The 15121-nt window shown below is 36.1% G+C and overlaps 1 protein-coding gene across 1 annotated transcript; it reads left to right on the forward strand.

The window, feature by feature from the left end:
* The first annotated feature begins 2242 nt into the window (after positions 1-2242).
* On the forward strand, positions 2243-9690 carry LOC128191662 (uncharacterized). Its single transcript, XM_052863845.1, has 4 exons — positions 2243-2309; positions 2418-3107; positions 8657-8846; positions 9180-9690. Exons 1-4 carry the CDS (start codon positions 2243-2245, stop codon positions 9688-9690), a joined length of 1458 nt encoding a protein of 485 aa, XP_052719805.1.
* Positions 9691-15121: the final 5431 nt, after the last annotated feature.

Below are 15121 nucleotides of genomic sequence, written 5' to 3' on the forward strand. Positions count from 1 at the left end.
TCGTAAAAAATCGGGAAATGAATACTTGTGGGTTTTTATGCTCGTGTGTTATCCCAGTTGTGGATTAAAACGAAAACAAGACACAAACATGCAGCACAAGCTTTTATTTACATTCGACTGACAGGACATGGTGAAATTTCTAATGCAAGAATTAGAATTGTCGTTCTTTAGCCGTAAAAATTTCTTGTTTGACATTTTCAAATCTGTTTTCAAGTTGAACTGACAGAACATATACATGTAGGTTTCGAAGTACGTTTCTTTCATCTTTCGATTTGGTTGGTCTTAGGAATCGGGAGAAGGAATTTTTGTCTGCACTGAAGGCCTCAGAACGACATTGGAGACTCAAAAGCTGTAAACTTGATATCTTTGTTAAAAACTCGTCTTTGAGTCTGATCTTTGGAGCAATGCTGCAGAAGATTGTAAGAATGAAGTTAGGCTTCTTTAATTCGTAAAAAAGGAAAAAAAAAGGTTCAATAATGTGTAAACTGAAAGTGGACGAAAGGATAGGGGAAATATGCCACTCGGATAAGATTATTCAAAGGTTTCGGCGCTTACCGTAGTTCAGGGTCAAAAGGTCTAGGTCAAAGGTCAAGGTCACTCTTTCAGACTGCTTCGTAAGCCCAGGAGTCTCTCCGACAAGACAGCGTTCCCCATTTCTGAATGACCTTGACATTTGACCTTGACCTTTTCGGCATGCGGAAAGGTAGACAAAGTCTTCGCAAGTGGTTCCGTGTCCCTTCGATCAGTCGTTTTCATTTTTTAAATTATATGCTAAAAATTAAGAATTTCGGACGACAGTTATCGTAAGCAGAGACTGCGAAACCCTTCGTCTTTCGGAGATCTGCGCCTACCCTTCAGGCCGACATCATCCGCGAAGGTTTCCAACTTGCGAGTGTCGCGGCTTCCGAGGAGTAGCGATAACAAACTTTTACGTGCGCACGTCAATAGTAACGAAACGCGAGGTGTTTTTTGAGACGCAGGGTCAAATGCCCACATCATTTTCAGAAAGCAGTATATGACGTGAATGAAAGCGTTTCGATAAGTCGCGAAACAAAAATTCACTTTGCTTTACGGAAGAAAAATAAGAATAAAAACAAACAGAACAATATCAATATGCCTTTACACTGTGGTGTAAAGACCTAATAAAGAAGACGCGAGATCATGGAAAGAGCCAAAATCTGAGTATGCATGCTAAACCAAACATTTTGGCACAAATTGTTTTTACGTCGAAGGTCAAGGTCATCCCAAAAAGTGAAAAAGGGGGTTTACGGACTAGTCGCACAAGGTAGAATCTTCGAGTTCGTGTCAAATAGTTCTTTATAGCCAAGAGTCAAGGTCAAAGGTCAAGGTCAACTTCAAGGGGATACGCCAGCGCCTGAAGATCACACATTTCTGCAATATGACACTTTACCGATCCTAGTTGACCTTGACCTTTGCTGCAGCCAAAATGGTCCTCGAAGCCATCTCAAGTGGTGTTCGTGGCTCTACCTTCAGTTGTCTCAATTCTTTGGATTTTTAGTAAAAATTAAAAAAATTGAGAGACAGTCGTTCTAAGAGGCTACTGTGAAACCTTTTGTCTTTCGGAGATCTGCAACTACCCTTTAGGCCGACATCATCCGTGAAGGTTTCCAAGTTGCAAGGCTTCCGAGGAGTAGCGATAACAAACTTTTACGAGCACGCGTCACTAGTGACGAAACGTAAGGTGTTTTCAAGACGCAGGGTCAAATGCCCTCATCATTTTCCAAAAGCTTTAAGACGTGCATAAAAGCGTTTCGATAAGTCGCGAAACAAGAATTTCACTGCGCTGGCGGAAGAATAATAATAAAAACAAACAGAACAATATCAATAGGCCTTTGCACTGTGGTGTAAAGACCTAATAAAAAGCAGAAGAAATACAAAAGGTCTTTCACCTGAAAGGTGGAAAGACCTAATTATAATAATCATCTGAAAATATTGAAAAGAAGATTCCTGATTACTTATATTTATATAATTTTAAGGAACTGTTCGATTATACTATACGTTACAAGATTCGTAGTGTTATCCCAGACAAAAACAATGCACGGGGAATGTAAATATATAGGTGTAATAATGTCAAATAATGTATTTTGTCTTGGAATTAGATTGACTGAAGAAAGTTTACAAAAATTGTAACACAATCTGATTGGTCTTCTGAATCGCCTTTTGTAGAATTATCTCATTTTCATTCCCCAAGTATTCTAACAATGATTTACATATCTTTCAGATGCGTTTAAACATTGAAATGAGGGAATGTGCCAGTCTTGTGGTGATCATATGGATTTTGATGAAAGGTCTATCTCTCTCTCTCTATCTCTCTCTCTCTCTCTCTCTCTCTCATGTGTAATATGTACCGTTTATTGCTTTGGAAGTGAGTTAAATTGTCCATGCCTTTGTTTCAGTACATCCAACGTCCAGCTACAGTAGTGCAAAATATATCTGGCCGCTTACTGACTCGACTTTCAATTACGAGATAACATCCTCTACACCAGGAAACTACACTCAATGTGGATTTCACTTCGATGGTAACCATCCTTCGTTTTCCGGAATCCCGTTAAAGTTAGACGCCTACAGTTTTCCCTTCATAGAGATAAACATTGGCGAATACCATGATTTCAAAGACTTTTCTTTTGCGATGTCCGTTCATATTTCTGGTTCTACGGGTTGTATATTCCATTTCAAATCCATGACTTCACCTGGTACCATCACGGACGTCAGTGTGTGTATTGACGGTACAACGTTGACAATGGAATTGTTACCAGACCCTGGAGCCCTCGCTCCTTCCCACTCCGTACCATCGCTCCAAGGGCAGTGGGTCATGATACAGGCAGGGCGAAGTCAGTCATCCTCTGAGATGAAATTCATTGTAAGCACCGCCGCCGGTCTAATTAATCTCACAAAGACATCCGATTCATATGGTTCTAATGTCAAATTGGGCTTGCCCGGAATTCTTCGGATCGGAGCGAAGCATGACAACAGCATGGCGCTATCTATGATGGTCACTTGCATTACCATGTACTCTGTAACTACAAATACTGGAAGTGACGTCGGTTCGATCGAAAATCAATGCAAATCGCCACCATCGGTATCAGGTGAGTAGGCTTTGTACCCGACAGAGCTAAAACAGCTTATTTACCCTAAAAAAAGAGAAAAACAAAAATGTTTAAGTTTCTAATGCAAATACATGTACAAACATGTCTCCCATTTTTAGATGAGATACTCATTAAAAAAACTAGAGTGTGTCCAATGACGTATAACAAATGAGTCCCTGATACAAGTCACTATATAACAAGTGTTGCTTATTGGCGATAAACGAGTAGACTCTACATTTTTCATGAATTATACTTGCATTGATGTTTATAATTTTCCCCTACTACGAACTATGAGTATACAAGGGAAGCATTTAAAATTAATGATTAAACTAAAGTTATGAAAAGTTTACTCTATTGTTAGGATTAATCATTTGAATAATCAATTTATCAAATCTTAAGCTCAAAAAAACCTTGATTGCAGTCATTTTTAGCTCACCTGAGCTGAAAGCTCAAGTGAGCTATTCTGATCACATTTTGTCCGTCGTCCGTCTGTCCGTCCGTCTGTCCGTCTGTCTGTCCGTCTGTCCGTCTGTCCGTCTGTAAACTTTTTACATTTTGAACTTCTTCTCTAAAACCGCTTATCCAATTTCAACCAAATTTGGCACAAAGCATCCTTATGGGAGGGCGAATATAAATTGCAGAAATAAAAGTCCAATCTGTATTCAAAGCGGAGAAAACTTTGAAACTGTAGAAAAAGGGGGGTGCATTTTTAAAAATCTTCTTCTCAAGAACTACCGAGTTAATCTTAACGTAATTTAGCATAAATCATCCTTAGGGAAAGGAAAATATAAATTGCAAAAATTATAGGCGATTTCTGTTCCAAATTTGAGATAATTGCGAAAATACTTATAAAGAATGGCTCGTTATTCCATATATCGTAGACTGGCAATTCATTGCGATAGACTGGTCTTGTGACAGGCATCGCCAGTCTACCGCATCTCGAAAACGAGGTTCTTTGTTTGAAGCTGGCAGTTTGTTGTGCAACAGTTCACGTGCGAATATAATCTATGAAACATGGAAATAACATTGGTACCGATTATTGTGAAGTAAATTATGGTTAAATATTTCAACGCGTTGTCATTTTCACTTGTGATGTTGGTTTTAGCTTGTTTTCATTTTTTCGTTTCATTTTGCTTTTTAACTTGGGAAACAATCGCCTTGTATTTGGAACATAGACTTCGGTAAATGTTTACCTGCGAAAATGATAAAATCTGATGCATTAACAACGTACTAAAGTGCATTTCCCTCTGTTTTTATTGTTTATTAATTAATTTTCTAATTGTTCCAACAAGGATCAAACAAGGGTGTTGGTGTTAGCTTGTTCGGATTTTCGTTTCGTTTTCATTATTTACGCTTTTAAACCTGGAAACTATCGTCTACAGGTATTTCGTGATTTTTACGTATCAATTCAAACAGATACTTCGGTAAATCAAACAGTTAACTGTTTACCTGCGCAAATTAAGCAAAATCTGATGTAGGGGTACTGAAATACAATTCCTTCTATCGGTAATTCGGCATTTTCTTTTGCGTAATGGTAGATTAATGCAATAGATTTTGTTGAGATGCTCGACATTTTCTCGAGTTTATTCAGTTTAAATAGAGTTTGATATCGCTGACGGAAATATGTAGGTATATACATGTATATATATATATATATATATATGATTCATTTCGAAAAAATAAATTGTGTTCTTTATTTGTTATAGTGCATGTTTCTTGTGTTTAATTGTTTACAATTTCTATTTACTAACCATATTTGAGTGTTAAGCTTCGAATTATAAGCAAGATACAAAGATTTGCTCACAATTCTATGTTTGTATACAGATCTTAAAAACTAAAGATTAAAAAAGTAAAAAATTTGTCAATATTTATTAAGAAAATGTTCAAAGTCTGTTCTTCTTATTGTATTGTAAACTTAATCTTTTTAGCTCACCTGAGGGTGGGGCCACAATGGGGGGGGGGGTCGAAGTTTTACATAGGAATATATACAGTATATCTTTAAAAATCTTCTTCTCAGAAACTAATCAGCCAGGAAAGCTGACACTTGTGTGGATGCATCCTCAGGTAGTGTAGATTCATAGTTATGAAAATCATGACCCCCTGGAGTAGGGTGGGGCCACAATGGGAGATCGAAGTTTTACATAGGAATATATACAGTATATCTTTAAAAATCTGCTTCTCAGAAACAAATCAGCCAGGATTGCTGACACTTGTGTGGATGCATCCTCAGGTAGTATAAATTCAAAGTTGTGAAAATCATGACCCCCGGGGGTAGGGTGGGGCCACAATGGGGGATCGAAGTTTAACATATGAATATATAGAGTAAATCTTTAAAAATCTTCTTCTCAGAAACTAATCAGGCGGCAAAGCTGAAACTTGTGTGGAAGCATCCTCAGGTAGTGTAGATTCAAAGTTGTGAAAATAATAACCCCTGGGGGTAGGTTGGGGCCACATTGGGGGATCGAAGTTTAACATATTATTATATATAGTAAATCTTTAAAAATCTTCTTCTCAGAAACTAATTAGCCAGGAAAGCTGGAACTTGTGTGGAAGCATCCTCAAGTAGTGTAGATTCAAATTTGTAAAATTCACGACCCCTGGGGATAGGTTTGGGTCACAATGGGAGGTCGATGTTTTACATAGGAATAAACAGAGTAAATATTTAAAAATCTTCTTCTCAAAAACTAATCAGCCAGGAAAGCTGACACTTGTGTGGATGCATCCTCAGGTAGTGTAGATTCATAGTTATGAAAATCATGACCCCCTGGGGTAGGGTGGGGCCACAATGGGAGATCGAAGTTTTACATAGGAATATATACAGTATATCTTTAAAAATCTGCTTCTCAGAAACAAATCAGCCAGGATTGCTGACACTTGTGTGGATGCATCCTCAGGTAGTATAAATTCAAAGTTGTGAAAATCATGACCCCCGGGGATAGGGTGGGGCCACAATGGGGGATCGAAGTTTAACATATGAATATATAGAGTAAATCTTTAAAAATCTTCTTCTCAGAAACTAATCAGGCGGCAAAGCTGAAACTTGTGTGGAAGCATCCTCAGGTAGTGTAGATTCAAAGTTGTGAAAATAATAACCCCTGGGGGTAGGTTGGGGCCACAATGGGGGATCGAAGTTTAACATATTATTATATAGAGTAAATCTTTAAAAATCTTCTTCTCAGAAACTAATTAGCCAGGAAAGCTGGAACTTGTGTGGAAGCATCCTCAAGTAGTGTAGATTCAAATTTGTAAAATTCACGACCCCTGGGGATAGGTTTGGGTCACAATGGGAGGTCGATGTTTTACATAGGAATAAACAGAGTAAATATTTAAAAATCTTCTTCTCAAAAACTAATCAGCCAGGAAAGCTGAAACTTGTGTGAAAGCATCCTCAGGTTGTGTAGATTCAAGGTTGTGAAAATCATGATCCTCAGGGGTAGGGCGGGGCCACAATGGGGGGTCAAAGTTTAACAAAGGAATATATAGGGTAAATCTTTAAAAATTTTCTCAGAAACTAATCAGCCAGATGATTCTTTATAATTATTAAGACTTTGGCCCCAGGACAATTCTAATATATAAACTATTGTTAAGGATCTTTTTGAGAACTGCAATACTCAACATATGATATGACTATAAAATCATCCCGTCAGAAAGGGGACTAATGATTATAAACATAAGAATATCCAGGGGAAAATGGATTTTATTCATACAGGATCTACATGTATTATTGTACATTGTCCAGACAGTTTGTATTATGACTCCATTAAGCTGATTTTATCATACCTATTGTTCCTCAGGTGAGCGATGTGGCCCATGGGCCTCTTGTTCCCGTTTCACTTAAAAATCGAAGTACTGAAGTACTGACGGGAGTTGATTTTAACGATTATCATTTATCTTAAAATCAACTTATCTTGCATGGCAATTAGTTTCTAGTCTGTATTTGAATTACGCACTTTTTTATTATATGAAATTTAGACTTTTCCGACAAGAATTCCGAGAAACCCCATATGAACCATGTTGTGTAATATTTAAAGATAGATTTCAAACTGTGTATAAGTAATCGAAGCAATTCTAAAAGTTTTATGGAACCAAGCACTATTGATATCAAGCAAGAGAGCCTTTCTGCTTGCCGGAGATTTACGGAGACAGCCGAGCGTTTCGTTGAACGAGGCTATATTAAACTCTGGCGTAGGAATACATGAGACTATAAACATTTCTCAGTTGTTCATATTATATAAAATCTGACTATTTTCAAAGTGTTTATTGATAGGTTTCCTTGAAAAACAATGCTTCAGCATACATTACTTTGAATTTTTCTATTATTTTCAAGAACTAAGTCTTGTCAGCGGTGATTTGTGCTTAGGTTCAAACACTCTTTCACTTTCGGTTTGCCAGAGTAACTGCATAGGAGAGTTGATTAAAATCAACTCCCAAAAACCCATAAAAATTCACATAAAATAATTCATGCAGCATTAATGTAAATAATAGCATTTATTGTCAAATTAGATTAACAATGTTCACTCAAACATATGTTATATTCTTGATAGTCCCAGCCAGATCACCAATATTATTGTTAGTTTAAGCATACTATTTACAACTTACACTATAGGATAATATTGCATTTTAAATCTCATACCATAGCATTAGAATATCATACATCAGAATCTGTACCAAACCATACAATCTCATAGACTCTCATTTTTCCTATCAAATCATACCATAGCATAAAATAAACAAAATTCAGTAATTTCAGAGTCTGATATCTTTGAAATGGGGTACAAGTAACACATGTTTAACCATATTCATTCTTATTTACGGCAGGGGTCATTTAAATTTATCACTTGAAGTTTAGCCTTTGGGTTCTATATTATCACAAATTTGCAGTAATGGAACATTATCAACCTCAAAGAGAGTTGAAACTCATAATGAAAAATAACATCAATACAATGTTGGTTTCGTTTAACTTTGATTATTGACCATTATGAAATCAATAGATAGTGAATATCTATACTTATAAATTAAGACATTTTGCCAATAAACTACGAAATGCCTGCACCAGAGTAACTGTTTACTCCTTTACTATTTCATCACGTGTGAGTTGATATCCGCTAGCTATAATTGAATTTCAACTTATAAGTAATTATTGAGAAATAAATTAAAAACCTACTTTCATTTTCGATAAACCAGCCCGAAATAGCAAAAATGAGAATAAGGTGGTGGATTCGATTCTCTGTAGATACCAACCAAACTTCGGTGGCAACCAACAGTAATCGATTTTATTTACATTGAATGATAATCAGAAGTATGATCCCTTATTTTTTTCTTTGTTGCACCGCCGCCATTATAACCACGGTAACGTAACAGAGGATAGAGAAGAAGAAAAATTAAGCCAACTTCAAGACAAATTGTAAACAATTGCAGAAATTTAGGCTATCTAAACCAAAATGTGTAATGCAATTAAAAAATTCATAAAGAAAATCCTTCTTTAAAAAGAGAAAAACGTTTGAAAATGAATAAGAAATAAAACTTATTTTGACATGAACTCTTTTAAGGTCTACCTACCACTTCCTCAACTGGATGTCCATTTCTCACCACTCAGTTTCAAACTACTCCGCAAGCAACCAGTCCCATTTCAACAGAGATGACATCACAGTCGACACAAACAACCAATCCCATTTCAACAGAGATGACATCACAGTCGACACAAACAACCAATCCCATTTCAACAGAGATGACATCACAGTCGACACAAACAACCAATCCCATTTCAACAGAGATGGCATTACAGTCGACACAAACAACCAATCCCATTTCAACAGAGATGACATCACAGTCGACACAAACAACCAATCCCATTTCAACAGAGATGACATTACAGTCGACACAAACAACCAATCCCATTTCAACAGAGATGACATTACAGTCGACACAAACAACCAATCCCATTTCAACAGAGATGACATCACAGTCGACACAAACAACCAATCCCATTTCAACAGAGATGACATCACAGTCGACACAAACAACCAATCCCATTTCAACCGAGATGACATTACAGTCGACACAAACAACCAGTCAAATCTCGACAGAAATAACAACACCAATGTCACAAACAACCAATCAGATATCGACAGAGATGACATCACAGACATCGCAAACAGCCAATCAGATATCCACAGAGATGACAGCAAGTGTAACGAGTACATCATTTACAACACAGACGGTTTTGACAACGGAAACACAATCCACCCAGTTTACGACCATGGCAGTGACGGCGGAGACTAATACTTTAACCGCACAATGCAATCGAGCAGAGTTGGGGTCTTCTCCACAAAAGAGAAGTGGATCTTTCATTCGTGTGAAAGAAAACGAAATGTTCAATGATCCAGACAATCTTATTGGAAGTGTGAGCGTAGGTAACAAGGAAGAGTGTGCTGTGGCTTGTTTTGAAGTTGACGATTGCTTGTCGTTTTTGTACAGGTATAATACTGGCGGACCATCTCCTTGTTCTTTATTCAAAACTCTTACTCCGTCCAACGGAACTCATATGTTGAATAGTCATCTTTATGTTGTGAAGTGTCAGTGAAATATTTCGATTTTTAAAGTTGTGTTTGTTTTTGGGTTTTTTTTTAGCTCACGTGAGCTGAAAACTCAGGTGAGCTTTTCTGATCACTTTTTGTCCGGCGTCTGTTTGTCCGTCCGTCTGTCTGTAAACTTTTTACATTTTTGACTTCTTCACCAGAACCATTGGGACAATTTCAATCAAACTTGGCACAAGTCATCATTAGGTAAAAGGGATTCAAGTTTGTTAAAATGAAGTGCCACACTCTATTTCAAGGGGAGATAATTAGGATATATTGAAAATTTGTTGATATTTTTCAAAAAATTTCTTCTCCAAAACCAGTTGGCCAGAAAAGCTGTAACTTGTGTGAAAGCATCACCCTGTAGTGTAGATTTTAAAAAAATCTTCTTCTCAGAAACCAATAAGCCAGGAAAGCTAAACTTGTGTTGAAACATCCATATGTAGTGTAGATACAAATTTTGGAAAATCATAACCCCCAGGGGTAGGGTGGAGCCACAATTGGGGGGGGGGGCTCTTGCACATAGAATATATAGTGTAAATGTTTTCAAATCTTCTTCTCAAAATCCATTTGGCCAGGAAAGCTGAAACTTGTGTGGAAGCATCTTCAGATAGTGTAAATGAAAGTTTGTTCAAATCATGGTCCCTGGGTGTAAGGTGGGGGCCACAATGGGGGTCGAACTTTTACATAAGAATATATTGTGCAAATCTTTCAAAATCTTCTTCTCAGAAACTAATCAGCCAGGAAAGCTGAAACTTGTGTGGAAGCATCCTCAGGTAGGGAAGATTCAAGTTTGTTCAAATCAATGACCCCAGGGGTAGGATGGGGTCACAAGGTGGGGTGGGCAAGGGGGCAAAAATTTACATAAGAACATTTTTAAAGTATCTTTTTCTAAAGACCACTTGCCTAGAAAAGCTGTAACATTAATGTAAGCATAAAAATATCCAGGGTAAAAATGGACTTTTAATCCTACTGGATCTATTATACTTAATTGTCCAGATAGTTTGTATTAAGACTCCGTTAAGCTGATTTTAAAAGATACTTATTGTTGCTTGGGTGAGCGATGTGGCCCATATGCATCTTGTTGTTCTTGGTTTTGTTATGTTTTTGTGTGAGGGTATGTAGACGATCAAAAAATTATACTGTAATTCATCCTTGGGAATTGATTGGTAATCGAGTTAAATTAACCACGTAAAGCAGCTCTGGCGTTCAATAGTATGCCTCCTAACTCTCAAGGTGTAGTTGCTAACCGAGACTAACCATGTGGATACTTAGTATTATAATTATTAACTTTTAATTAATTGCTTTTGAAGGAGTCATCTTTATTTTATTCCGATCTTCATTCATATTTATGCCCCACTTCGAAGAAAGGAGGGCATATTGCATTGCTGCTGTCTGTCGGTCGGTCGGTCGGTCGGTCGGTCCACCAACAGTTTCCGTTCATTTTCTTCACAGAGGATGGAAATATTGAAAAAAAAATTTGGTATACAGGTTTATCATGATATTATCTAAGTCAAGTTCGATATTGGGTACGATCTAGCCATTTCGACAGAGTTATGGCCCTAAGGCGTAGAAAAATTCCAGTTATTTGCAGTTTCCGCTCATTTTCTTCGCAGAGGATGGAAATATTGAAATGAATTTGGTATACAGGTTTATCAATATTATATCTAGGTCAAGTTCGATATGGGGTACGATCGAGTAATTTTCGACAGATTTATGGCCCTTACACGTAGAGAACTTTCAGTTATTTGCAGTTTCCGCTCATTTTCTTCGCAGAGGATGAACATATTGAAATTTAATTTGGTATACAGGATTATCATGCTAATATGTAGGTCAAGTTCGATATGAGGTACGATCGAGACATTTTCGGCAGATTTATAGCCCTAGGACGTTGAAAAATTCCAGTTATTTGCAGTTTCCGCTCATTTCCTTCGCAGAGGATGAACATATTGAACTGAAATTTGGTATAACAGTGTTATCATGATATTATCTAGGTCAAGTTTGATATTGAGTACGATTGAGCCATTTCCGACAGAGTTATGTCTCTTGGACGTAGAAAAATTCCAGTTATTTGCAGTTTCTGCTCATTTTCTTCGCAGAGGATGAACATATTGAAATTTAATTTGGTATACAGGTTTATCATGATAAAATCTAGGTCAAGTTCGATATTGGGTATAATAGAGCCAATATGTACAGATTAATGGCCCTTGGACGTAGAAAAATACCAGTTATTTGCAGTTTCCACTAAAATGCTTCGCAGGGGATAAACATAATGAAATGAAATTTGGTGTACAGGTTTATCATGATGATATCTAGGTCGAGTTTGATATTGGGTACGATCGAACAAATTTTGACAGGGTTATGGCTCTTGGACGTAGAAAACTTCCAGTTATTTGCAGTTTCCACTCATTTTCTTCGCAGAGGGTGCACATTTTGATATAAAATTTGGTATACAGGTTTATCATGATATTATCTAGGTCAAGTTTAAAACTGGATAAGATCAAGCCATTTTCGACAGGGTTATGGCTCTTGGACGTAGAAAAATTCAAATTATTTGCAGTTTCTGCTCATTTTCTTCGCAGAGGGTAAACATATTGAAATGAAATTTGGTATACAGGATTATCTTGATAATATTTAGGTCAGGTGCGATATTTGGTAAGATCTAGCCATTTTCGACAGATTAATGGCCCTTGGACGTAGAAAAATTCCAGTTATTTGCAGTTTCCACTAATATTCTTCGCAGGGGATAAACAAAATAAAATGAAATTTGGTATACAGGTTTATCATGATGATATCTAGGTCGAGTTTGATATTGGGTACGATCGAACAAATTTCGACAGGGTTATGGCTCTTGGACGTAGAAAACTTCCAGTTATTTGCAGTTTCCACTCATTTTCTTCGCAGAGGGTGCTCATATTGATATGAAATTTGGTATACAGGTTTATCATTATATTATCTAGGTCAAGTTTGATATTGGGTACGATCGAGCAAATTTCGACAGGGTTATGGCTCTTGGAAGTAGAAAACTTCCAGTTATTTGCAGTTTCCACTCATTTTCTTCGCAGAGGGTGCACATATTTATATGAAATTTAGTATACAGGTTTATCTTAATAATATCGAGGCCAATTTGATTTTGGGTATGATAGAGCAAATTTCGACAGAGTTATACCCCTTGGACTTAGAAAAATTCCAAATATTTGCAGTTTACGTTCATTTTCTTTGTGGATGTTTCCAAGGGAGAGGGGCATAAGTGTTTCACAAACATCTCTTGTTTACTAATGTTTTAGTAAATGTACGTTGGTTTTTCCTTATTATGTTATTTCAAATGAATGGAGATAGCAACAAATGCTGAAAATCATAGATTGTTTAAAATATAAAAAATTATTTTTTTTGCAAAGTTATGATACCTGTGTTGCATCTTCGTTCGTATTTTCTCTACTCTTCATCAACCTTAAAACAAAAGAAAATATTCATTAAATATGCTATTAATTTAATTTTGCAATTCATATTCCTAGTTCTGAATATTTTTTTTTTCACTGAATGGCTTTGGCCTATATGCTTATCCTAAAATGGGGCTTTATATAGAGCTTACGATATACTATATTTTTTCATAGCTCTCATTAAAAAAAAATTTAATTTATTTCAATTGCTTTGCAAAGGGAATGAAGATGGGCTTAGTTTCTTAAACATATTCGAAGAAAAGTTGACTTAATGTGTTTCATTTCATAAACTGTAGTGTACAAGTAATCAAGATAATTTTAGTCCAAAGATCTAGAAAGAGATCATAACATTGCAACAAAATCTCGAACTAGAGTTCAATGACGTGTTTACAGATATAAATTACTATTTTGAAAAAATCAATAAATATTTACATTTTTCAGTGTCTTTGTCTGTGATAACACTACGGATCGATAACACACAAATACACAAAACACTGAAATTTTCAAGACGGTACAAAAGTTTTTGAGTGAATGTGGTCGCTTTTCAAAAATAGGTCTGAATTTATATGTCGATATTATATATGTAGTAGATTGTTTATTAATGTATATTTATGTGTATTCATATCTAACGTTATTACTGGCAATATTTATAACATTTCATTATTAGGAGAAGACTATCTAAGTTATTTAGAACTTGTGTCTAATTCATTTGATTTAATCAATAAAATATGTTTAATTCAATTCAATCGGATCGATTTTGTACTATACAGTCCAATAAATTCAAATGACGTAATGTTGGGGCGCAAGCGGGGTTTGCATAACTAAAATTCTAATATTTTTAATTGTATAATTGCTGAAAACTATATAAATATAAGTAATAAGGAATCATTCTTTGAATATTATGAGGTTTTAATTTCGATCAGTCGAATCTATCATAAAGTCTTTCAGGTTATACAGGACACTGGCGTCGGAAGCAAATTGAAAGTGAGGGGGGGGGGGGGGCTAGACTAATTCTCAGAAATATTGCAAAAAAAAATTATTGAAAAATCCTAATCCGTAGGGGGGGGGGGGAGTATACCTATCCACAATTTTTTTTTACCTACCAAAATTGTTTCCCCCCAAATCATGAAATTCCTAATCCGTGTGGGGATGCCTATTTCTCCAACTTTCTCAATGCTAATCCCCCCCCCCCCCCCCTAGCCCCCCTCCCGGTTCCGACGCCTATGCAGGATTTGATCACTCCCCAACCAAAATTATCACCTCATAATACTCAAAGACTGATTCCTTATTGCCTAAATATACATGCATATAAGTACACTCAAGGTCACTTGCACATGGACAACATTTTATAATTGAATACATGTATAAAAATCATGCAGAATCTTTATTGGTAAAATTGCGTCCGATTTCTTGGGAGCTAGTAATTTGAAACAAAATAAATTCTTTGACATCGTAAATGAAGACTTTGAGTCGGTCAGTTTTAGCGTGATAAACCCCGTTCATGCTACAGTCTTGATACCGGTAACGAATCAGTATTCGGTTTCGTTGTGCATGCGACTATTATGATCGGAATTCCAAATGTTTTTATTTGTTGTTTCTATTTTTTTTTCTTTGTCCTTTTAAATTGTTGTATAACACTTCCGAAAATATGAAGGATTAATTAAGGAGACAGTAATTTCAACATCCCTCTCCATTTTCCTAAATTCAAATTCGTTTTCCAGTATCGAATTAAGTGCCTTTTATCATTTCTGATCCAATATTTTGGGGTGCATCATTTGATTTGGAAGAGTTTTCATGTTGCATTACTTCATGAAATTAAGCCTTCATGAAAACACTTAATAATAGTAATTAAGTGAATTTAATTTATTGCGATTTGTCTTTGTTTTGTTCGTATATTTGACAATATATCCAGCCAAAAAATACCTTTACCGCACTGAACCGAAACTAAAAAAATAAAAGAGGTTCTTTTGGAAGTCGTAATTTCATTCAAAGCTCA

This window comes from Crassostrea angulata, chromosome 7 (genome assembly GCF_025612915.1).
Source record: "Crassostrea angulata isolate pt1a10 chromosome 7, ASM2561291v2, whole genome shotgun sequence".
Taxonomy (NCBI): domain Eukaryota; kingdom Metazoa; phylum Mollusca; class Bivalvia; order Ostreida; family Ostreidae; genus Magallana; species Magallana angulata.